At 39.8% G+C, this 25,558-nt stretch overlaps 1 protein-coding gene across 5 annotated transcripts in view; it reads right to left on the bottom strand.

The window, feature by feature from the left end:
• Positions 1 to 25,558, bottom strand: part of pcnx1 (pecanex 1) — a 303,868-nt gene that overhangs the window by 99,634 nt on the left and 178,676 nt on the right. For 4 of the 5 annotated variants that reach the window (XM_068039551.1, XM_068039549.1, XM_068039550.1 and 1 more), the window contains exons 8-9: positions 23,919 to 24,103; positions 2,752 to 2,833 (exon numbers count right to left, since the gene is read on the bottom strand). In XM_068039551.1, the coding sequence (XP_067895652.1) occupies positions 2,752 to 2,833; positions 23,919 to 24,103 (267 nt within the window). The remainder of the gene's footprint in view (positions 1 to 2,751; positions 2,834 to 23,918; positions 24,104 to 25,558) is intronic. The other variant, XM_068039553.1, reaches the window with a different exon arrangement.

Genomic DNA, 25,558 nt, shown 5'->3' with positions numbered 1-25,558 from the left:
TCATGCTCGGCCCCCACCTGCCAAGTATGAGGCGCATTAATTTTGTCATGAACACTGGTTTCAAACAGTTGCTGGAGCGCGAAAATGACTTGTTACACAGATCAGCCGTGGCTGGAAAAGACATTTGCGGATTAACAGACAGTGCTTGGAACGTCAAAGGACCATTCCCTGACACATTCAACCCACAATGGACCATGATCACCAGGTATTGTGCGTAAGAAGTGCATTCCAGACATTGCTAAGGTGATACAATCCAGGACTGGTTAGACTAGCTCATCGCATGACTAATTGGCTACTCCAGGGTCTTTTGAACTAGGTACAGAGAGTTTGAACTAAGAAAGACAGTTTGCTCCTGGACTGAGACGATCTCTACTGTCTGCTCCCATCTCTTTCTCACAAGCCTGATTTAAGAAGAATACTGGGCCCCAAAAAAAAAGCAAGATCTACCTACAATCAAGGACTCTATAGTGAGCTTGAAGAACCATAACAAAATCTCTTCAGATATTGCCTCAAACATTTCCACTTTATTTTTCTTCTGCTTTTTTCTGTCTCTACGTGCATGTGTGTATCACGTATGCATGCCAGCGTGGGCGCGCTGCGTATCCGTAGGCGTCAACCGAATTCAAGCTTAATAAATTTAAACTTTTCTTCTAAGAAAACCTGTTTGTGCTTGTTTCTTTGCCTTATAATTAGAAAGCGGTGAACAAGGATTCACCAAGGGGGAGTTAAAAACACAGTGTTTTAAAAATTAAACCGTTACAGTAAGACCTGGTGAAGGCTGAAAGGGAACCCTAGGTCTTTCTCTCACCTGGTCGTGCAAAGTGCACAGGTACAAATAAGGTAATCAAAATGATTATTGAAATGTAAGCTTCCAGCATAAGGGGATTGCAATACTGAAGTGAGGAAATGATATTTCAGCTGCACAGAGCCTTAGTCAGACCCACCTGAAATACTGCATTCAATTTTGAGCATCGTACCTTAAGAAAGAAATAATGGCCTTGGAGGGAGAACAGTATAGATTCAGCAGAATGATGCGAGGGCTTAAAAGAGTTAAATTATGAGGATAATTGCATAAATTCGGTTTATAATCTCTTGAAGGATAATCTAATCCAGATTTTTAAAACGATAAAGGGATTCAATAGGGTAGATAGAGAGAAACTATTTCCTCTGATGGGGAATCCAAAACAAGGAGCCATAAGTTTAAAGTTAGAACTAGGCCATTTATCAGTGAAATCAGGAAACTTCTTCACAGAAAGGGTAGTGGAAATCTGCAACACTCTATCCCAAAAGATTGAAGTTGCCGGGACAATCGAGATCGATATTTGGTATGTAAAGTTATCATGAGATATGGAGCATACACTGATACATGGAGCTGAGGTGCAGATCGTTCAAGATCTAATTGAATAGGCTCGAAGGGCCTTCTCCTATTGCTATGTTCCTAAAACAGCAACACAGGAGAATTTACTGTTGGATTTGCTCTCCCAACTCTCTTTCAAACATCTAGGGGAGGTTTTGCAATTTAGTGATCTGAAAATCTCAAGTTGGAGTGTGAAATTTTGTTAATAATGATCATAAAAATGCAGGCTGGGTCCCTTGGAATTTCTCAATACATGGTTTCAACATGCTCCTGGAGCTCTGTAACAGAAAATCCCAGTCATAGTCTCCACACATTTCCTTTCCCTGACAGCATATCCAAGATCTATGTGATGAAATCCATGCCACAGGATACTGGAGCTTGAACATGTTTTGCATCGAAGCACAATTTCCCTTTCCATTCCGGAATAAGGAACCCAAATAACTTTGGGTCTTGCGTTCTAAGCACAGACAAAATTAAACTTCTCTCATGTTACTTTGGCCAGCTGCAGACAAGAGTAAACTCTACACTAATGCATTACCTTCCTACAAACAGTAGACATGTAAAAGAAAGATACAAACCTAGAAATTACCAATGCTGAACATGTTTGTGTGACATTACTTTGTCTACTTATTTAAAATATAAGTTTAAAATATATGGATTAATGCCTCCATTAAATTAGTGGATGAAATAATGTCATGCAATTAAGTGTCATCACTACTATCACATTTCCTAGTTAAGAGCTATATTTTCTAGACACTGAAGAACTTAGCAGAGATTACAAAGCAATAATTTGGTCAAGGAGTTCAGACAATACAGATCTGGACAATAAAAATAGATGGTTAGCTTGAAAATGACTCCAGGTTATGAAGAATGTACGCCTGATAAAACACAATGCAATAACACACAGCAACAACACAGCATAATTGAGAGACAATGAAAGCAAAACTCAAGAGACTTATTAATGACAACCACAAGATGTACTGCCATGTTGAAACATACTCCAGATCTTCTTGCTGTGCATAATACATACGAACGTATCAGTGACTTGCATTGTATTTGCCTATCTTTTGCCAGCAATGTTGTCATATCAGAAAGCAATTATTTCCACAACAAAATTACAATACTTCACAAGCACAGATGTGTCTAAAACAGAATACCACAGTATGCATATATGATATACAGATTAATTTAATTGGGTGGTTCGGAGGATAAGACAACTCAAAATTAAACTCCACAAAAGTCACCAAGGATTTCTCAGACCGAATATACTTGAAGGCAGCAGCAGCGGTGGTTTTAGTAATGTGGGCAAAAGCAGGTATGAAAGAATCTGAGATGACAACACAGTGCATTCCAATTAGGATTCACTATTTTTCTTTGCTGGCCTCATTACATACCATACGTTGTTTGATGTCCTTCTTGCAGCAGTTTCGAAGTTCACAAGTGACATGTCACAGCCCCCTGTTTCATACAATTTGCCTGAAATAAAAAGATGTGTTTTTTAAAAAAAACAGATCGAAGAGATAAAAACTTTCAAAACACTCAAAAAATGTTATTTAAATAATTATGGTGAGTATGGCTGGGTTCATAAATGAAGAGGAGCAGAAAATAAGCTACTTCATTATCCTCTGTTCTCACCTCCAATATGTTATAGTTACTATCCGTGTGAATAATATAACCCACAGAATAACATATTACTCCACAAAGCAACTTTCACAGAAGCTATTTGAAGCAGCTGCCCTCAACTCTAAATGGCAACAACCCAATCCAATTCCATTACAAAGAAGGCATCCTATCTCTTTCATATAAATACAATATTTCAAAGTCTTAAACAAAATAGGTAAGTCATAAGAAAACATAATTCTGGCCTAAGAAAGCCATTCATTCCACACCGCTATGCAACCAATTTCATTTCCTAAGGGGCTGCAAAGTTTCGCATTCATTCCCTCCCTCAGAAAAGGTACATCCTAAACTAACGGCCTTCCTTTGCAATGACATTTCCATAGTCCCTTTATTAAAAATAGCTCCCAGCTGGTTGACTCTCCCTATCAATAAATAAATGCTCAATTTCATTAGGTATTACAGCCAAAGTCTGAAATAGAACTACCAAAATACATGCGCTATTCAGCTGGAATATGAGGCACAAATGCACTTATCCTCAGCTGCCTTAAGATGAAGTAGCAGTGAGAGATTTATTAAAAATAATACATTTAGTTGATAAAAAGACACATTTTGTGAGACCATTGTGGACTAATTGGGTGGTTTAGTATTTCCAATCATCAGTATTTGTACTTTCCCTGGTCTGACTCTTGCTGAGACGAGAGACCGTCAACTCCAAATCCTATTCCTCTAGCATGCTGAAAAGGCTTCAAAGACAGCTGCTTTGTACAAAAAAACTCCTATTACAATTTTTTTTTACCTACGTACAAAATATTTTAGAAAATCTTGGAAACAATTCCTTCCCACTCCTTAATAGGGAAATAGTGGGTTAATCAGAAAACCAGAGTGCCAATTGGTTTGAAGTCCCCAATCCAGAATCAAACCAGCGACAATTTACTGAATCAATTATATGTCAGCAGTGTGGTCAATTCTTTGGTCAATTTGCCTCTGATGCATCAGTGGAACATTGATCTTTAATACTTTTGTGAATCACATGTCATTTCCAAAACTTTTGATCGGGTCTGTGCACTTCTAAACAAGTTACCATCACATATTCCATCACCAAAGCTCTGTTCAAGGATATGCATTCTCCTCTCAAATTATTGTGTGCGTTGCCTTGGACATTTTACTATGTTAAATGCGTTATTTAAATGCAAGCTGTTTGTTGTAGTTGAAGCTCACTGTCTGACCCTTTCCACCAACTCAAAAGTTCGCTTGTACTCTGTCCTCTTTCTCATTCAGCTCCTTTCCTGTTAGAATTACCTCTTCTACTCATCATCTAAATTCTTACCATACAATCCTATGGATGTTTGTTTTGCGAACAATTCCATTCTACATTCATTATTCATTCATTCTTGGTACAAGATCTGAATCATCATACCTTGATCTGTTTCATGGACTTCAACAGGGCAATGAAAAATTAGAAAAATACATGATTTTTGAAGTGTCATGCAGGCCCCCACCTGCCAAGAATGAGGCACATATATTTCGCCACATGGACATTAAATTTTAAAATCGTTACTGGGAAGAAAAGGCGGCCTATTACAAGGGGCTGCCAAGCCCCTGGCTGGAAAGACATTTTACTCTATACTCGCAGGCAGTGTTGGAACAAAGGAACCAGTCCCTGCCCCAATACACAGAAGAGACCTGGTCAAACCAGTTGGTCACGTGACCACCTGCTAGCCAACTCGGGGAGTTTTAAATTGGAGAAGCAGTGTTTGAAGACAGAAAGCTGTTTGCTCCTGGAGTGGAAAGACTCTCTTCTGTCTGCTCTCATTGCGTTCTCACCAGCATCAGAATCCATTGAAGACATATGAACCCCAAGAGAGAAAAGTCTTCTACAGTGAACAAGGTTCAAGAAGAATATTGGGCCCCAACGAAAAGCAAGATCTACCTACAAGCAAGGACTACAGTGAGCTCGAAGCACAGTAACAAAAACCCCTCTTCAGAGATTGCCTCAAACCTCTACTTTATTTTTCTTCTGCCCTTTTGTCTCTATCTGCATGTGCATATCACACATGCATGGCATGTAGCTGTAGGCATTAACCAAATTAGAGTTTAAGTTTTAATAAATTTCACTTTTCTTCTTTAAACCCAAGAGAGCCTGTTTGTGCTCATTTCTTTGCCTTGTAATTGGAAAGTGGTGAACAAGGATTCAATAAGGGGGAGTTGAAAACACGCTGTGTTTAAAAACAAAACTCCGTTACAGTAAGACTAGGTGAAGGCTGAAAGGGAACCCCTAGACCTCTTCTCACCTGGTCCGAACAAAAGACACAATTTCGTCATGTCTCTTGTAAATATAACCAATGGCAACTAATAACTTTTGATTGCTTCATCTTTGACATATAGCATTTTATAGTACAGAACACCATCTGACCCACTGAATCCATGCTGGCTCTTGGCTACAGCAAAATAAAACAAATCCCCTTTTGCCCTGCTCTGATCTTTAGCTACTGACATTCTCTGTCTCACCATCTGAGTTCTGGTGCCTGTCTAAATTTCATTCACTGCTTTCTTTTCTAGTTGAATATTTGTTCTTTTAACAACTCTTAACTATGAGTGTAACTACATCGAAAGCTTGAATACTACTCCAAGATTGGAGGAGGCTCTTCAAACACCCTCTTGCATCCCTATTTTTTCAATACTACCCTAGTTGGTTCTTCGTTGAACTTTCCTCTTTTTTATGTTGACAATTCACCATTCAACATGCTGCCCCAACTCCTTGCATTTCCACTGCTTTGAATCAAATTTATAAATCTCTTATTCAAACTCGTTCATTCACAGGACCTCAAAACTCTTTGCCTTCTCCAGCTTTTCCTTCCTGTACAATCTTCAGATTTTTAAACCTGAGACACTCCTTCCTGAAGTAAAAGCAAAATATTGCAGACGCTGGAAATCTGAAATAATGTGACCTAATAATGTGTTCTGATGAAAAGTCACAGACCTGAAACATTAACTCTGCTTGTCTCTCCAGAGGCTGCCAGACCTGCTGAGTAATTCCAGCACTTTGTTTTTATTTCACTCCTTCCTGATTTACCTTGACTTTCCTTTCACTCTTAGCAGCCTTAGTACTGCACAATAGGTCCATGTTTTCAGTCTAAAAAAAAGCTGTGTACGTGACCAAGTACATGCAATTTCCAACAATGAGCTCAGTAAATACATCACTAAATGCATAAAATAAAAGTTCCAATACATCTCTGCTGGAATAGGAACATGTCTCAATCTTCTTTTGTCCCCTATGCCAGAATGAAACATGCCATAAAGTTCACTACAACAAATAATACGCACCTTTGATAATCTAGGTTATTAGACAATATAATCCAGTCAACTGTAGGTCAGTTAGTCTCACAGTAAGGACACTGCTAGACACTTTTTAAGGGATAACAATAACTCAGAATTTGAAGGGGTTTTGGATGCTGTCAGCATTCACCATCATTACCCCTCTGAATCTGACCACAACGTCAGCATCTGGCGCGAACACAGATTAACGCAGAACACCCAAAGTTGCAGTCTGTCATTCACTCCGTCACAGGAGTAGACCACCCCTCACCCACCATGCCAGCAATCAGCATCATCAACTGATCTGGTGAGAACTTGCACTTTTCCACTCTCATATCATAAAATGTTGAGCCATATTTAATCAGGTGTAACCGGGTTTTAATAGCAATCTGAGTATTAACTATGGCTAAACAACCGATCTGGCCCTTAAAAATAATTATTTGTGGAATGCTAATAAATGTTTCCATTATGCTTGATTGCTAGATTTTTTAAACTAGATTATTTATATAACTGGAAAGAAATTCAAAATTTTTTCTTGATATTTCAGCTTCCACTTTCACTCAATGTGTATTGCCCAATCTTAATTTCACTCTGTGTAAAAGTTTTAAAAAGTTTGATTTTAGTGCCTTTCATTTCCTGGTTGGTTGGCTGAGAGAATTCTTTAAAGTGATTGGCTACCTGTACAGCCTGAGGAAATCACTGTATCCCGGTGCTGGAAATCCCCATTAAAGAACAATACATCAAGAGAGTTAAAGTTCTTGCCACAGAGATCGCGAGATCTCTCAGCGAGGCATTCTTCAAGGTCAGCATCAAGTGGCCTTGCTTCGCTGCTGGCTGACTGCAAAATCTGGGTCATTAATGAACACTTAGAAAAGATTGGATGAGTGGCAAACAATCAACAGGGATTTGTAACATGCATGAGCAATCAAATCCAAGCAAATTGCTAAGTAGATAAACTAAGGGAATGAAGTAGGCAAGATATATCTGGACTTTCAAAAAGCATCTGATGAAATGTCACACAAGAGACTTGTAATAAAGAATAAGGCCATTGGTATAAAGACAAAGTGCCACTGTTGATAGAAAGCGGACCTCAATGTCAAGAGCAGCAAGTAAAATTAAATTCATATTTCTCAAATTGTTGAGATGTAACTGATAGTGACCCATATATAGATATATCTCTATATACATAAATGAACTAGACAGTTATTTAGAGGGAATATCAAAATTTGTAGTTGATGCCAAATCTGGGGATCTGAAAACTATGGGGAAGAACGCATTAAACAGCCGGAAGGCATAGACAGGTTAGAAGAGTGGGCATATATGTGGCAAGTGTAGTTAGTGAATATATAAGTACAAAGTGGTCTATTTTTGGAAGAACAGAGAAATGGAAATATAATTTAAATGGTAAAATTCTCAATGCAGGAGATGAATAGAGAAATCTAGAAATGTGGATACATAGATTCTTAAAAGCAGGAACACTGGTGGAAAAGCAGTAAGAAGGGAAATAGGATTCTAGGTTTTTTATATAAGCACATTTTATAGAAAAGCAAGGGGATATCAACAGCAAGAGGGCACTAATTTAAGATAGCCTTAAAAAAAAACTTGCAGTGCAGGTTAGAAAAAAAAAATCTGGTTAGGAAGTGGAATTATCTGGCAGAAATGGATCCCAGAATATTTTTTTTGAAACATAATTAGATATAAAAAAGTTAAAAGTTACGGGATTAAGCAGGAGTACTGGGATTAGCTGAGATGGCTCATAAAATAATACAGCACAGCAGGCCATTTGGCCCATTGAGCCTGCACCAGCTCTTTTCAAGAGCATGTGAAAAAAGCAGCACAGATGTTTCTGTGCAGTAACATTCTCGGATTGGATTATGAAAGATGTAAGTACTGCTTCTTATTGAGCAGAGTTTGGCAGTCAATCCAATTACACTAAAAGGCAATGGAGGTTTTAAAAATAGCTGCAACAGTGAACTGTGATAGATAATGCAGGATTTAACAATACCGGGTATTTGTTAATCTACAAAATTTATGACAGATAGACTTGGTGCCCAGTAAGTTACAATAAATATTTCATGTTGAAATACATGACAGAAGTTATTAGAACATAAGCCATAATTAAGCTCAGATTGCCTATTATCAACAAGAAACATGATTGTTGATAAGGAAATTGACAAGAGTTCTGTAATGTGCTGGCTAATTCAGATTCTAGTGCATAGCACAGCTTCCGATTTTTTTGTACACATTTTACGAATGGGAGCTAAAGCAATTGGATTGTTTGTTTCCACTCGTGTATTAGTATTCTTCAATAAAGAATCCAGTTTTGACATAGCATTTCTCAAACCACAGAATTCTTTCCTGATGTACAGGTTAACAGCATCACAGAGATCACATAATTGGAAGGGCATACTTTAAAAGGAGAGATTTAAACAATATCTGAAATGGATTACTTTTAAATTTAAAAAAAAGCACAGCCAGCTTATTCTCCTACTCCCTGCTGCGTATCACTTCTATAGTCAATATAGTCGCCTGAACCACCTGTAGTGCACAACAGTGATCTTCCATCAGCACCAGAATGATCATTTAATTTGGTTACATTATCTTTTTAGTATGTTGCTACAAGTTGATCAGAACTAGTGTCTCTAGATTTAACTGCATATTGAAAACATCTTTTAGTTCACTGGCTTTTCATTTCCATAAGTCAAGCAACATTTTTCCAAGTTTGTTCTATATCAGCAATGGACTCAACCATGCTACATGCATGCTTTTCAATTAATAGTTTTATTTTAAAACATAAAGGCAAATAAGTAACAGTCAATGAAAGCGAATTGGGCACATAAGAAAAAAACATAAATACTGGTTTCTACACATCCAAAAAGCACCATTGTTAAAGGGGGACCCAAGTACCTCCATTACTAAAACAAAATAAAGTGATTTAAGGTACAGAAGATCTCAAAACTCCAAAAGAGGGCTAATGCCACTAACAGGTCAGCCTGATTCTGAAAATGCAATGAACTGATAAAATGCCACTGAGTTGTTTATTTGCAGTACAGTACATCTCTCTTTCTATGCCTTCCTCATAAATGTCAACATACAACACAAAGGAACTCTGCGAAACATGTTTATCTAGATTTTACCTTACGCATGAAGTGAATGTTTTTTGTGAATGCTCAGTTCCATCATACTGGAGTACTTTTTAAAGGGATTAGGTAGCACTGTTCAAATTAGAATTGCAACATTAGCAATGAGTACTAAAAATCTTTGAAATTTAACACAAAAGGGATTTCTGTTTATGGCATTTATTTCCATCTCTAGGGCTGGGTATTTTAATTCGAGTACCTTGCAGGAGTGTGCAGTCGTTACTAATTTCACCTTGGTGCACGAATGTTACAGCAACCAACAAAAGAGGTCAAAGACATAACAGGTTGTTAATGGATCATCAGGTTTCATAGACTTTAGTCCAAATATCAAATGCTGCGTGCTTCAAGCAAACACAAAAAAATCACTCAAACAACGAGTTAAAGCAAAACACACGTTCTGGACATCTTTTTATAATAATGAAAATTAACTACAGTAATATCATCATAAATCCCAACCAGTGTAGCCTAAACACTGTTGATTCAAAGCAGTGAATGATAAAATAACTTCTTGCACTGACCTGCAGATAGGAATTATGACTACCAAAACACAAACTAACGTACTGCATAATCATACTATATTGGACACAAAACTGACAACAAAAGCTAAAAAGGACTTAGGTATATCAAGTGATTTCAACAACCTCCATGTAAATATAAAGAACTAATTTATTCACAAAATAACAATCCAATTCTGTTATTCTGCTGCTGGTGAAATTAAACAAATTACGTCGTTCAAATTTGCCCAAAGGATCAATGGAAGACATTCAAGGGAAAAGGACCGACACTGATTTCACAATTCTAATTGAAAATCACACAACATAGCAAAAGTAAAAAGATCATCTTAGTTTATGAAGACTAGGTATGTAGACTGTGCACTTCTTTCAAACTTACACTGTCACGGATACATATTTAACTCAAGAAGATGAACAGCAGGGTAGTCATCAATACTTGCCAGCATTCCTTCCAAGAAAATGGCCTTCTTTTGAGGACAGAGGGCAAGAGGCGAGTTGGGAGTGACTGCCCTTGACATCAAGGCAGCATTTGACCGAGTGTGGCATCAAGGAGCCCTAGCAAAACTGAAGTCAATGGGAATCGGGGAAAACTCTCCGCTGGTTGGAGTCATACCAAGCACAAAGGAAGATGGTTGTGGTTGTTGCAGGTCAATCATCTCAGCTCCAGGACATCACTGCAGGAGCTCCTCAGGGTAGTGTCCTAGGCCCAACCATCTTCAGCTGCTTCATCAATGACCTTCCTTCAATCATAAGGTCGGAAATGGGGATGTTTGCTGATGACTGCACAACGTTCAGCACCATTCGTGACTCCTCTGATACTGAAGCAGTCCGCGTAGACATTCAGCAAGGGCTGGACAACATCCAGGCTTGGGCTGATAAGTGGCAAGTAACATTCGTGCCACACAAGTGCCAGGCAATGACCATCTCCAACAAGAGAGAATCTAACCATCTCCCCCTGACATTCAATGGCATTACCATCGCTTAATCCCCCATTATAAACATCCTAGGGGTTCCCATTGACCAGAAACTGAACTGGAGTAGCCATATAAATACCATGGCTACAAGAGCAGGTCAGAGGCTAGGAATCCTGCGGCAAGTAACTCACCCCCTGACTCCCCAAAGCCTGTCCACCATCTTCAAGGTACAAGTCAGGAGTGTGATGGAATACTCTCCACTTGCCTGGATGGGTGCAGCTCAAACAACACTCAAGAAGTTCGACACCATCCAGGACAAAGCAACCCGCTTGATTGGCACCCCATCCACCACCTTAAACATTCACTCCTTCCACTACCGACGCACAGTGGCAGCAGTGTGTACCATCTACAAGATGAACTGCAGTAACACACCAAGGTTCCTTCGACAACACCTTCCAAACCCACGATCTCGACCAACTTGAAGGACAAGGGCAACAAATGCATGGGGAACACCACCACCTGCAAGTTCCCCTCCAAGTCACACACCATCCTGACTTGGAACTATATCGCCATTCCTTCACTGTCGCTGGTCAAAATCCTGGAACTCCCTTCCTAACAGCACTGTGGGTGTACCTACCTCACATGGACTGCAGCGGTTCAAGAAGGTAGCTCACCACCACTTTCTCAAGGGCAATTAGGGATGGGCAATAAATGCTGGCCGAGCCAATGATGCTCACATCCCATGAATGAAAAAAAAAGAACAGAAGGCATGTTTGTGGGTGGGCATCTCCCCCACGTGGAGCAGTGTGTACAGTGCGTCATAAAGTAGACAGATGTGGGTGTGCAAGGAGAAATCCTTCCTGTGGTGTCATAAGGAGGCACCAAGAAACTAGGTTTTACTCTTAGGGAAAGGAGGAAAAAAAAATAGATGTGCATTTTAAATAGCACCTCTTATGACATGTCCCAAAGCACGTTACAGCCAATGAAGTTTGGCTGAGGTGTGATCACTATTGTAGCATAAGGAATGTGGCAGCCAATTAGTGCACAGCAAGGATCCATAAACGGCACTGTGATAATCATGGAATCAGAAACTTACAGCAAAAGAGGCCATTCAGCACATCGTGCCTGTGCTGGCTCTTCAAAAAAGCAGTCGTGCTTAGCCCCATATCCCACTCTTTGTCTGTAATCCTGCAATTTCCTTACCCTCAAGTACCCTCAACACCCTTCCAAAATTATTTATGGAATCAGCTTTCACCATCTTTTCAGAGCGTTCTGACAATTCAATGAAAATATTTCTCCTCTTTTTCCCTCTTGTTCTTTTGCCAATGATTTTAAATCTATGACCTCTAGTTATTGACCCACTCTTCAGAGGGAATAGTTTTTCTCCGTATCAATACCGCTCATCATCTTGAAAACCTCTATTAGGTCACCTCTTAACTTTCTCTGTTGCAAGGAGAATGGCCCTAACTTGTTCAACCTCTTCTCTGTGCCCTTCCTAAGGCCTTTGTATTTTGCCTGAAATGTGATGTCCAGAGTTGTCCACAACACACCAGCTGACACCTAACCAATGATTTATGAAGTTTAAACATGAGCTCTTTGCTTTTATATTCTATGCCTTTATAAAGCCATATTACCCATCTGATTTAACCTACTTATCAACTTGTCTTGCCACCTTTAAGTATGTGTGTATGTGGATGCCAAGGTCTCTCAATCATCTACACTTTTGAAAATCATGCCATGTATAGTATATTGTCTTTTCATATTAGTCCTCCTAAAGTGCAACAATTCTGTACATTGAATTCCATCTGCTATTTTTCTGTCCATTTCACCATCCTGAAGTTTTCAATGATCCTCATCACGATCAATGACATGACCAAGTTTAAATCATCTGCAAACTTTATCAAGTTGCTCCATACGTCAGACTTCCAGGTCATTCACAAAAATTGCAAAGAGTAATAAGCCCAAAACTGACCCTTGGGGAACACAACTGAAAAGCATCCATCCATCACCACCCTATGCTTCCTGTTACTGAGCCAATTCTGTATCCATACTGCAACTTTCCCTAAAATGACCAGATAATCTGTTTCTGGTGATGCTGGTTGGGGGATCAACATTGGCTAGGACACCAGGGAGAACTCCCTTGCTCTTCTTTGAAATAGAGCCATGGAATTATTTACATCCATATGGGAGGGCAAATGCGGCCTCAGTTTACCATCTCATCTGAAAGATAGCACCTCAGACAGTGCAGCACTCCCTCAGTACTTAAGTGCCAGTCTGAATTTCGCGCTCAAGTCCTGGAGCGAGACTTGAATTCACAACCTTCTGACTCAGAGGCAACAGCTGTACTGACTGGGCCACGGCTGAAACGGAGAGAGGGATATAAATCCATAGATAGAGTTATCCGGGGGTTACTTTTACACACCTTTTTGAGGCTTTTTTTTTCTTAGTGGCACTGGCACCAGTTGGGTAGAATAAAACATAAAAACAGTACATAAAATGTAATGGTGTGAGATCCAATAAATTGGAATGGAAGAAGATGCATAGTATTTTCTGATATCTTCAGTTCCATAGTTTGACCACATATAGTACAATAAATGGCTGTCACTGAACCAATGGCCAACACAATACCCTCAATAATGTATGTTTACGAGTTTATTGTTGACGCAAGTCTGTACCTGTCATGGATCAAATTCAAAGAGTGCTGTAAATACTCAGCAGGTCTGGCAGCATCTGTGGAGAGAGCAGCAAAGTTAACATTTCAGGTCTGTGATCTTTCATCAGTAACAGACCTGAAAAGTTAACTTTGCTTCTCTCTCCACAAATGCTGCCAGACCTGCTGAGTACTTCCAGCACTCTGTTTTTGTTTCAGAATTCCAGCATCTGCAGTATTTTGCTTTTATATTATGGATCAACTTCAACTTGGTAGGGATGCGAATTGGGCAGTAGCCGATTGAGTGTTAGCGAATAAGTCACCCATTACACCCTCCGCCTGATCACCAACAGAAAAGAATGACTTCACTGGAAGGAGAAAAAAAATCAGGTGGGAAATATAATGGGTGGTAATCCACTAACGCTCATTTTGCGTTCCTCCCCTCCATCCCCCACACCACCCCCCCCCCCAAGTTTGATTTCAGCCTTGCTTTATCAAAGGCTGTTGAATATAGAGGTTCACTCCATTCATGCAGCTTTGCAGTGAATACTGCAATCATCAAGAGGGGATGGACATGTTTTCATTTTCATGGGAGGGAGGGTTGCGAGACTGGTCCTGAGGAGGGGCGGGTGGGACAGGAGACTATGGGTGGGGGCAGTGGGGAAAGAGAGAAACTGGGGATTGAGGGTTGGAGGAAAGAGAGCAATGCAGTGGGTGTTGTGTCCAGCATTTTCTGCAGAGCAAGGAGCAGTGGCAAGGCAACAGTGGCGCCAAGAGAGGTGCAGCCAGCAAAGGGCTGAGTGAAAACTGGGGACCTTACTGTGGGTAGTGAAAGACTGTATCCACTGGCAGCCAAATGGGGAACTAGGGGAACAAGACCAAGGAATCTCACTGAGCATAGGGAGCATCATGGAGGAGTGAGCTGCAGGAGGGCCAAGTGCAGCTGGCAGCACCCCATAATATTGGTGGGGCGGGTTGAGGGTGGGCGGTTGGCACGTGCACTCCTGCTCCCCCCAGCTCCACAGAAAGGGAAGTTTCCCATCCATTTCTACAGCAGCCTCCAGTAGACCTTTAAAGATGCAGTTTGCAGGAAGGTCATGAAATCAACGCACGAGCCGTTTTGCATATTCAAATTGATCCAATGCTGATTTCAGGCAGCCGCCAGGTTGCCTAAAATCAGTGGAGTCTAATATGCTGACAGCCAGGTGGCCGGCTTAAGTGTAGCTCACGCCAAGTGCTAGGATATCAGATCAGACCCACCATGCAAATTGAGTTTCACACGTCTGAGTTAGAAAGTAATTAACATAGTGCTGCCCTCATTTAAAAAAATACTGATTGCAATTTTCCTCCATTTAAGCCCATTTCAAGCTGTTGCCACTTAAGATTTTAAAATAATGGCAGCAGTGGCCTGGCAGAGAAGTGCTTTGTTGCTTCAAGGTAAAATTTTAAATTCTCAGCTGTTAAAAATGTATTGCTATTGCAAAGCTTGAGCAACTAGTATCTCGGAGTATCTACTTCCTTCACCTGGGATTTTCAATTTTTAATATTGCCACGTCATTTACAGAATTTAAATAACCCCTTCTCTGTTTCCCCACCGTACTCAACTTCACTAAATCCACTAACACAACAAACATAACTGATTATTAATCACTGCAGTAATTAAATAAATTGCAGTTAACAGTGAGGAAGAGAGTAATTGGCTGTAAAAGGACAGACAGGCTGGTGGACACATAGCAGATGAAATTCAAAGCAGAAAAGTGTGAGGTGATGCATTTTGGTAGGAAGAATGAACAGAGACCATACATAACAAATGGTACAATTTTAAAGGGTGTGCAAGAAAAGAGACCTGGAAGTGTTTCTGCACAAATCTTTGTAGGTGGCAGACAGGTTAACAAAGCAGTTAACAAGACTTTAGAAATAGAGGCATAGCGTACAAAAGCCAGGAAAGTAGGCTAAACCTATATATAATACTAGTTCAACCCCAGCTGAAGTTTTGTGACCAATTTTGGGCACAACACTTTCGGGCTTTGGAGAGGGAGCAGAAAGATTTACTAGCATGGTTCCAGGGATGAGGAATTAAGAGTTATATGGATATACTGGAGAAGCTGGGATTGTTCTTCCTATAGCAGAGATTTCATAGAGGTATTTAAAATCATGAACGCTTTAGATCGAAAGAAAGAGCAACTGTTTCCAAGGGCTGAAGGGCCAATAATCAGAGGGCACAGATTTAAGTTGATTGGCAAAAAAACAAGATGCGATATGAGTGGTTAGGATTTGGAATGCACTGCCCGATAGGATAGTGGATACAGATTTAATAGGAGTTTTATGGAATTGGATAAATACTTGAAGCAGAAATAAATTACTGGGATATGAGGAGAGTAGGGGAGCAGGACTAACTGGAATTCTCTTCAAAAGAAATGGAGCAGACTCGATGGGCTGAATGGTCTCATCTGTTCTGTACACAGATTGTTTCAATCAGTTATGAGTAAATGGATGTTCGTATACCTCAAAAACATTTCAAGCCTACTTGCAGAGGAAAGTCAACACAACACTGTAAATTTTCACTGTCCAAGAAGATTTGCTATTTTCAGTCTCATTTAAATCAAAATAATCAGAACTTTTTAATGAATTAAAAATTGAAGAATAACTTGTACATTTTATGCCTCACAATCTGTAAAAATAAATTATTTTACTTTTAAATTGCTAGTAATTTGTAAGATAGCAATTTGGGACCGGCCTGAATGCATAAAATCACACACAGTAGTGATACTGACAACAATCGTAAAAGTTGAAAAGATGCACTGTTACAGCCAGATGAGGGGGTCTCAGGCTCCCCTTTCGCCCTTTCTCTTGTTTGACCGCAACAGGGTTTATCCTTTTTTAACACAGTCGTTGCGTTTATCACCTCAGTGAGCACTTGCTCCTGTTCCTCTAATGTAATTGCGAAACAACCAGACAGGTTTTCTTGAGTTTAAACAAGAGATAAGTTTATTACACAACACTCTAACCCGATTTAAAATACTAAAAATACGGTACACATTCACACGAGAGAAACACACACACAAATAGACTACAGAGGGAAACAGATTTAGTGATTGGGTTAAAGTCCAGAATAAATGGAATTTAAATACAGTATGTGAGTCCAATAGTCCTCAGTTGAAGTTGTAGTCTTGAAGTCCTCGCTGGGCTTCATGCATGGTGGTTGGCTTACTTTGTTCAGAGCTCCTGAAGGTAGAAGGGTGGTGGTTGATTCTCATCTCCTGGTTGCTGGCTGTAGCAATCTGTAGGCTTGGGGGCGGGGGGACCGGGGGTTCCCAGTTGCAACTGGATCTTCTCTTGATATTTTCTGGGGAGAGAAAGAGTCTGCTTCGTAGCTGTCTTCTCAGTTACTACCTGTCTGCTGTCAGTATGACAAAACTTACAGTTTCTTCAGAGCTGCGCAGACAGTCACATGGCTCTATCAAGCCCCTTTGTTATTAAATGAAGTTTTTTTCTGGAATATTCTATGAGATTCATGGTGCTACATGCCTCAGGATGTCCAGCCACACTTGGAGGGGGTTGGCTCTTTCAAAGTCAATTGGTGTAGATGGCCTTGACCACCATGTTGATAAAGCCAATTGAGTTAATTCAATCACTGAGAGCAAGTCATTGTTCTGGCTGGGCTTGGTGTGGCTTTGTTTTTCCAGTTTAATTTCCCAGTATTTCAAATGTAAATTGCAGTGGCCATCTCAGCTGCTGTTTTTTAAAAGTTAACTTGTAGGATTTTTCCATTAAAAGTCTAATGTATGTTTCCAACCAATGAAATTAATATTACCCATTTGGCATATAGGGTTTTCGTGACATGCACAAACAGCTTAAAATAAGTGTAGATTAAAGTTACACTTAAACATGCCTGCAGCCACAGAATATGCCACCACTTCAGCTCTTGGATTGGGACTGAGAGGCAGTCTGTGGCTGTGCGGCTGCATATTCTAATTAAAAAGAGCAGTAAAATTCAGAACTGGTTACCAATGGCGAAATCAGTGCATTAAATCAGAGATCTACCATGTGTGTCACCAAACTTGCCATTGCAGGAAAAGCCAAGCAATTATATCATGACCAGAGAAAATCTTCCTAAGTTGTGGCAATGAATTAAGCTCTTAATTAAAACACACCGCTTCCAAAAATAAACTCATTCCTAAGATACTACTTTAATTAATTATAATGGCAAAGTTTTTTCCTTCTTCATCCCACTATGAAAAAATGTACAGCGAATAGCTGTGGCATGGGACTTATCACAATTAAATCTGACTACAAATTAAGTGATGGGAGCCACAAGCTGGTTATGCCAGTCAGGTTCATGAATAATATAAAACCACACACCAAAGCCTACCACTGTGCTTTTCATTTAGAAAATCTAAATCTATACCACTGTGCCACAGACAAGAACTAGGGCAAAAAGAAAACTGAGTGGTGAGCAAACACTCAGAGCAAGTGACCAAGGCACACCTGAATGTCACCATACAGGATCAGGGAAAATAAATATGGTTTGAATTTGATGACAAAGTTTCTGCAATAGAAATGACTTTCAGCTTTATAATTAGAACAAGTTTGCATCAAAGCAACACCATCTTCCTTTCAAAAAGAAAGTCATTGACTATTATAAATCAATTTTATTTAAACAAAATTGTATGAGTAACATTGTTTAAATTGTGAGCGCTGCTGGCATTCCCAAGGGGACCTTACTGGAAGCCATTGAATCAAATTTATTGGCGTGAGAGTGGAGTTGCATAATAACTGGGTATTTGTAAAAGTTTCATTTGATAACGTTATGGTCATCAAGATGTGGAATGATAATGCTGGTACTGTTGCAATCAATTTCTGAACACTGTAGTTCAAGTCTCCAATTGCTATAATTAGACCCTTGCTAGTTGCCTTCCTTCTCTCAACCCAGTTCCAGATCAAGGCTTTCATCCTGGCCTGGAGGTCTACAACATACCCCCAATAATAATAATCTCTGTTACCATCTATTAACTCCAGCCAAGTAATTAAGAGTGTGCCCTTTCCTTTTTCATATCTTCTGTCACTTGTGCCTCAATGTTGGAATTTATATATATTGCCACATCACTTTCTTTTCTCCTGATAGTGTGTTGTAAACTGTTTATATCCTTCCAAATATGCTTGCGATTGATCGGAATCATTCCACCATGTCTCTGTTATGTTGATTTGTCCAATCAAGCTTTTCTCAGACATTCCAGGTTACACACCTAATTTGTCAAATTTATTGCATTAAAGCATGAACAGCTCCAATGCTTTTCACCATTCCCCATTTTCTTTATTTACATTTTGACTTTGTTTATCTCTTACCATTGTCAGATTTATGATACTTTGATGTGTGTTTTCATGGGTACACTTTTAAGGGTGCTTTCTTACATCTATCATAACCATCCCTGCATCTAGTTTAAACACAACTCCACCATTCTATTTAACTTGCCTGCCAAAAACTCTTATCTGTCACCTACCACCCCATTTTTGTTTAGTCTATCCAGTCTATATGGACACCCCTATTCCAAAAGGTGTCGCACTGATTAAGGAACTGAAATCCAATTCCCAGTAACAAGCGAAACAGGGCAGCAGTACCTTGAAAAGGCTGGGCAAAGACCTCCCAGCCCATTGTTGCCATCACTGTAGCAGCTCCAAATGCTCCATGCCCACTGTTGGGCAACTAGAGTGGCCGAGTCAGACAGTAGCTTTTAACTAAACTTGGCGCTGTGAATGCTCTGACCAGTATCATGCAGCTCGTCTCCCTCCAGACATCAGGCACCAACGCCCACCAACTCAACGAACTACCTTCTTCTAGCCTGAAGACCAGCTGATTGCCCGATATTGTGACAGTGCCAAAGCTTGTTCAATCATCATCCCCAGCCAGCTGTCTCAATGTTAATAATGCTCAGGTCTCAAAAATGGACTGTTCTCTCGCTGAGACGATCAATTGGATGGATAGTCGCACATTCCACCAACCAGTCACCTGAAACCCACAGTGGGGAAGTCTCCCATCATAGTATCCAACAGCAAATGAGGTACTTCCAACAATAAAATCCAAGGTTTCAGTATTCAACAAATTCAATACTCTTTGTTTGAAATGCATAGTCACACATCAGCAATCAATTTTTGTAAGCATTGTTACAAGGTGGGAGGAGTGCACTGTCTTTTCTAGTTCCACGTCTCCACGGGTCACAAATATATATTTTTTTTATGGTCTACCCAGTTACCGATGCAGTCAATCATAAATTCTACTCTTTATCCCATAATAAAATACACCAACCAGGTTTCTTTAATAAACAAAATTATCAGATTATAAAACAAGACTTAACCAGTAACGAAGCAAAGCATTAACACACAGATTGAAATATGAAAGTTCCCCTTTTTAAATTCCCCACACACAAACAGACACTGAAAAACTACAGAAATTCTCTCTGCAGAGGTCTGTTACAAAAAAAAGACAAAAAAGAATACTTTGGCCAAATACTTGTTATTTCTTGAAGAAAAAAAGAGAAGCTATGGAAAGATGTCACTTGTCCCTTTTTGGTTTGGCGTCCCAAACACACGTAGACGGCAATCACTGGGATCTTTCTGGAGCAATTCTTTTCAGGTGACGTTGAGGATCAGTTTGGCAGGCTTTCCAGGAGAAATGTAGCATCAAGAGTTCTGGCAGGCTTTTCAGGAGAAATGCAGCATCAGTTTTTCTATTTCTTAAACTTGATTGTCAGGAAGTTCTCAAAGAGATGGAAGAGGGTGAGCTGATGGTGACTGTTCTCTTGGCTGGTTTTCTCCAACTGTCTTCAAACCAGTTCACACCCCAACACATTGTCCAAAGTGAAACCAAAAGCGATATCTCAAGAGTCAAACCTCCTGACCCCTATAAATCCTGACCTGTCACTTCTCTGTAAATATCTTCCCCAGATCACTGAGGTTTCTGTTGTTTATTATTTAAAGCACATGGCTTCCAGCAAGGCTGTTTTTAAACATCATCTCAGTGTCCTTTTAATGAACTGTCAACAACAAAGCAAAGTCCAGCTTCTACGAAAGCTTCAGCCTTCTTCACAAATCCATCTCCACAATTTAAATACAAGTCCTCAAAAACATATACTTAGCAAAAAACATAGAAGCACTTTTGTGACAGCATAGGTCAACTGATAAAGTGTTGCATTTATATAGCACCTTTCAGGATGCCCCAAAGTGCTTTATAACAACAATGTATAGTTATTATAGCTCCTTTAATGTAATAAAGCATCCCAAGGTGTCCCAAGCAGATGAGGTACTTCAATAATAAAATCCAAGGTTTCAGTATTTCACAAATTCAATAATCTTTGGTAGGCCAAGCAGTAATGCAATGTCATGCATCAGCAATCAATTTTTATATGCATTGGTCAAATGATAATGAAAGTGTTCCATTTATATAGCACCTTTCAAGATACCCCAAAGTGCTTTACAACAACAGCTTATAGTTATATAGTGCTCGTAACGGAATAAAACTTCCCAAGACACTTCACAGCAGCATTATAAAACAAAATATGACTGAGCTACATATGGCGATATTAGGTCAGATGACCAAAAGCTGGTCAATGAGGTAGGTTTTAAGGAGAGCTTAAAGAGGGAAAGCAAGATAGAGAGGCATAGGGAGGGAATTACAGAGCTTAGGGCTGAGGGAACTGAAGGTACCGCCACCAACGATGGAGCGATTAAAATCGGGGATATTCAGGAGGCCAGAATTAGATGAGCGCAGATGGTTGTGGGACCGGTGGTGATTACAGAGATGGGGAGGGGGGAGGCCATGGAGGGATTTGAAAACAAGGATGAGAATATTAAAATCAAGATGTTGCTTGTCCAGGAGCCAACATACGTCACTGAGCATAGGGATGATCGGTGAAAAGGACTTGGTAAGAGTTTTTACACGAGCAGCAGAGTTTTGGATCACCTCAGGTTTACGGAGGGTAGAATGTGGGAGACCAGCCAGGAGTGCGATGGAATAGTTAAATCTAAAAGAAACAATGTCATGAATGAGAGTTTTAGCAGTAGATGAGCCTAGTCGGGAATGTTATAGAATGTTAAAAGGCAGTCTTAGTGACAGTGCGAGTATGTGGTCAGGAGGTCTTTTCAGGATCAAATACAAGTTAGTGAACAGTCTGGTTTTGCAACAGATTGTTGCCAGGGAGAGGGAACAGAGTTTGGTGCAGGGACTGAAAACGATGGGTTCAGTCATACTAATAATTAAAGGAAATTGGCGCTCATCCAGTACTGGATGTCAGATAAGCAGTCTGAAAATTTTGCAACACTGGTGATGTCGAGAGAGGTGGTGGTAAGGTAGAGCTGGGTGTTGTCTGCATACATGTGAAAATTAATACTGTGCTTTTGGATGACGTCACCGAGGGGTAACAAGTAGATAAGAAATTGGAAGGGGCCAAGGACAGATCCTTGGGGGACAACAGAGATAATGGCGCAGGAGGGGGAAAAGAAGCCATTGCAAGTGATACTCTGGCTACAATTAGATAGAAAAGAACAGAACCAGACGACAGCAGCCTCACCCATCTGGACAACAGTCAAGAAGCAATGAAGGAGGATGGTGCACTCAACCTTGTCAAAGGCTGCAGACAGGACGAGAAGGGATAGTTCACCTTGCCACAGTCACTGAGGATGCTTTTTGTGACTTTGATAGCCATTTTGGTACTATGGCAGGGGATGAAATCTGATTGGAGGGATGCAAACATAGAGTTCTGGGAAAGATGGGCATGGATTTGGGAGGCAACAACACGCTCAAATACTTTAGAGAGGAAAGGGAGGTTGGACATGGGGCGGTAGTTTACAAGAACGGTGGGGTCAAGGATTTTTTTTTTTGAGGAAAGGAGTGATGACATCAGACTTAAAGAAGAGAGGAACAAAATCTGTAGAGAGAACCGTTTACAATACCAGCTAACATAGGAACCGGAAGGGAAGTTGGGTGGTCAGCGGTTTAGTGGGAATAGGTTCAAGGGAGCAGGAGGTGGGTCTGATGGAAAAAAATAAGCTCAGAGACAGCATGACGGGAGATAGGAGAGAAACAAGAGAAGGATGCAAGTTCACAGCTAGGGCAGGGGGAACATTAGAGGAAGTTTGGCCCTGTGGGCTAGTGGAAGGGAGGGCACAGCAGAGCAATTGATCGGATGGTCTTGATATTAATGACAAAGAAGTCCATGAGCTCCTCACACTTATTGTTGGAGGTGAGGGTGGAGGAGGCAGAGAAGAGGGGTTCAAGAATACGGTTCCAGCCAATGAAGTAATTTTGAAGTGTAGGAAACGCATAGCCAATTTGTGTAGAGCAAGGACCCACAAATAGCAATGTGATAATGACCACATAGTGTGTTTTTTTTCAAATGATGTTAGTTGGGAGATAAATATTGGACAGGAAACCAGGGAGACATTGGAGCCTTGAAACTGAATTAGTGCTTGATGTGTCATAAAGAAGGTCCTATTCAAGAATTAATTTTAGATGTGAATATCACAACAAAGCAACAAAGCAATAAGCTGCAACATAATTAATTACTTATGTGTGTTTCTTTTTGTTATTGCTGATTGTAACAACCCTTCGAACCATACTTTTGTCTCGTGTGCAAACTTCCAAGCAGCTCAGAAACATACAAAAATAAACACAATTAATTTCTGACGAGAGTAAAGATTCCATTGTTTTCTTAGAAAAGATGAGGCAGCTCACTATCTTTGCATGTAATCTTTAATCTTACCATTTACATCCAAACCATTCTTGGTCACACTGGGATATTTGTTGCATCACTGAAGCATCTATCTTTTTTCTTTCACTTTCATGTCTGCTGAATTGCATCCATTCCATATGTACTCCGTGAAGAAAATGGAACAGATATTCAATGTAACTGACCCCAATAAAATCCAAGAGCAATAATTACAAACCAATATATAGGTTTTTTTGTTGTGGAGGACATTGTACTCAATCTTCAATCATAGGCTTGAAATGGTGAAATGTTCAAACGCTGCATCATCTTTTTTAAGCATGAAGAAACTAAAAGTGACAGCTTAAAGAGATAGTGCATCCTTAAAAAGTTTGGGTTGAATTTTGCACCCAAAACAAATTTACTTAATGCATTCAACAAATATATTGGTTTGGCCAAACTTCCTACATCTAATGTCCTTTTGGTGGACACATGCAGTTGGCAGTAATACCAAATGTTTCTTCTGAAGTATTGAGGTTTGGGAAAGAGTTTGCACCAAATGTAAATTAATACTGCAGGTTTTAGTTTTGATTTGTATTGGCCAATGTCATCCTTTAAAAGGAATACTATCTCTTTACTGATGTGTTAATAACAGGATTTAATACTAATAGTAATATAATAAATAATTTGGGTAATCTTCCACGCTGCCTACCAAACCCATCCTGTAAACTGCAGCCACCAACAGCAGAGGCATTGTCATGTGATGCTTCCAGGTGGACACTTCCATTTCTGACCAGTAGGGAGGCACTAGCGCTAAGTACAGCAGCCTGTGATGGGGGACGGGACTGTACTTTGATCTGAGAAGTGGATGGCTGACCCTGCTGACTATCTTGAAGGCTACGGTAAAAAAGAGTGAATACGAAGACATCACATCAAAAGACGACAAGAGAGAACATTGATCTAACAAAGTTGATCATGCACTGATTAGTGTGGGACCACGAAAGCACACCAACAGTTCAAGCTTGGATAGTTCATGCAGTTTTATGCTTGCAAAACCCAAGAAAACAACCCATCATATGAATCATTGTGAAAAGTATCAATATGAAAGCACAGGCAGAGAATTTCTAAAGCAGCAATTGGTTTTGAGACAATGTGAACATCCACTAAGTTAGTAGATGTTACTTCCTAAGTTAGACCCACAAGAAAATACAAACACATGTAAATCTCACACTTACCGCCCAACCCACATCTATAGTTGTTTTGCAGCTACAAGCTAAAATTCTTTCTGCGTATCATAGACAAATTCTATATGCTGAAAGGATGGTAGAACACAAAAGGGGATACTGTACAGTGAAGTTCTAGGAGATGCCTTGGACTGGGACAGCCCACTATAGTAATGACATCTGTATATTAATGGATGAATCTTGTGACTTATAGGCTTTCTGAATCCTAATTACACCAACAAATGAAATATTTAATACATGTAAAACCCATCAAAATTTTCATTTTATTTTTAAAAATCTGGCTTAAATTTCATATGCTGCAATATAAATACTATGGGCATAACGTAAACAATTCTGTCCCCAAATAGCAGACTACATACTCGAGGAAACACAAAGCCTATGCCCTTTGATACTCCATGGACTAGTCAGGCGGGATTCCAGATAATGCATGATACATTCCAAGGCTAACAAGAACTGTCTCCCAAAACTACAATGGACCAGGATGACTGGATGCTCATTGCTTATAAATAGATATGCTTTTTGAATCTGCTTATCTATAAAATTAGCTTGTTCCACTTACAGTAAGACAGATATGATTTAGAAATATATACATGTAACAAGTTAGTAATAGCAGGCTTCTGATACATATTGTACAAGCCCACAGAAGCCAAATATACTACTGTCCACTTGCATCTTGAGCAGATTTCTCCACTTGTATTAAATGTTCACTGAGTTTCCTCCATTCTTTGACTTGGAGGGTGTCATTTCCAACAAAGTAATATGGATATGTTTGAGATGATTTATAGTTATATGCAGCTTCAGTAAATTCCTTTTAACCTCTCCCAGATATATGATATGATCAAGGGGGGTGCACTAAGTTGGGGCTGATGGTGCAACCTGCATGCACAATGTTAGGATAGGACAAGTTTGACGAACCAACTCGTCCTTTTCTGATTTTTCTTGACTATACATTTGACTTATTAAAGTTTTATCTATTGTCATGCTAGGCCCCCACCTGCCAAGAATGAGGCACATTAATTTTGTCATGAACACTGATTTTAAACTGTTACCGGAGTGAAGAAAGGACTTGTTAAACAGATCAGCCGTGGCTGAAAAAGATATTTGCATA

This window comes from Heterodontus francisci, chromosome 9, assembly GCF_036365525.1.
Source record: "Heterodontus francisci isolate sHetFra1 chromosome 9, sHetFra1.hap1, whole genome shotgun sequence".
Taxonomy (NCBI): Eukaryota; Metazoa; Chordata; class Chondrichthyes; order Heterodontiformes; family Heterodontidae; genus Heterodontus; species Heterodontus francisci.
Note: the sequence above shows the minus strand (reverse complement) of the source record. Positions and strands in the feature narration are given on the sequence as shown.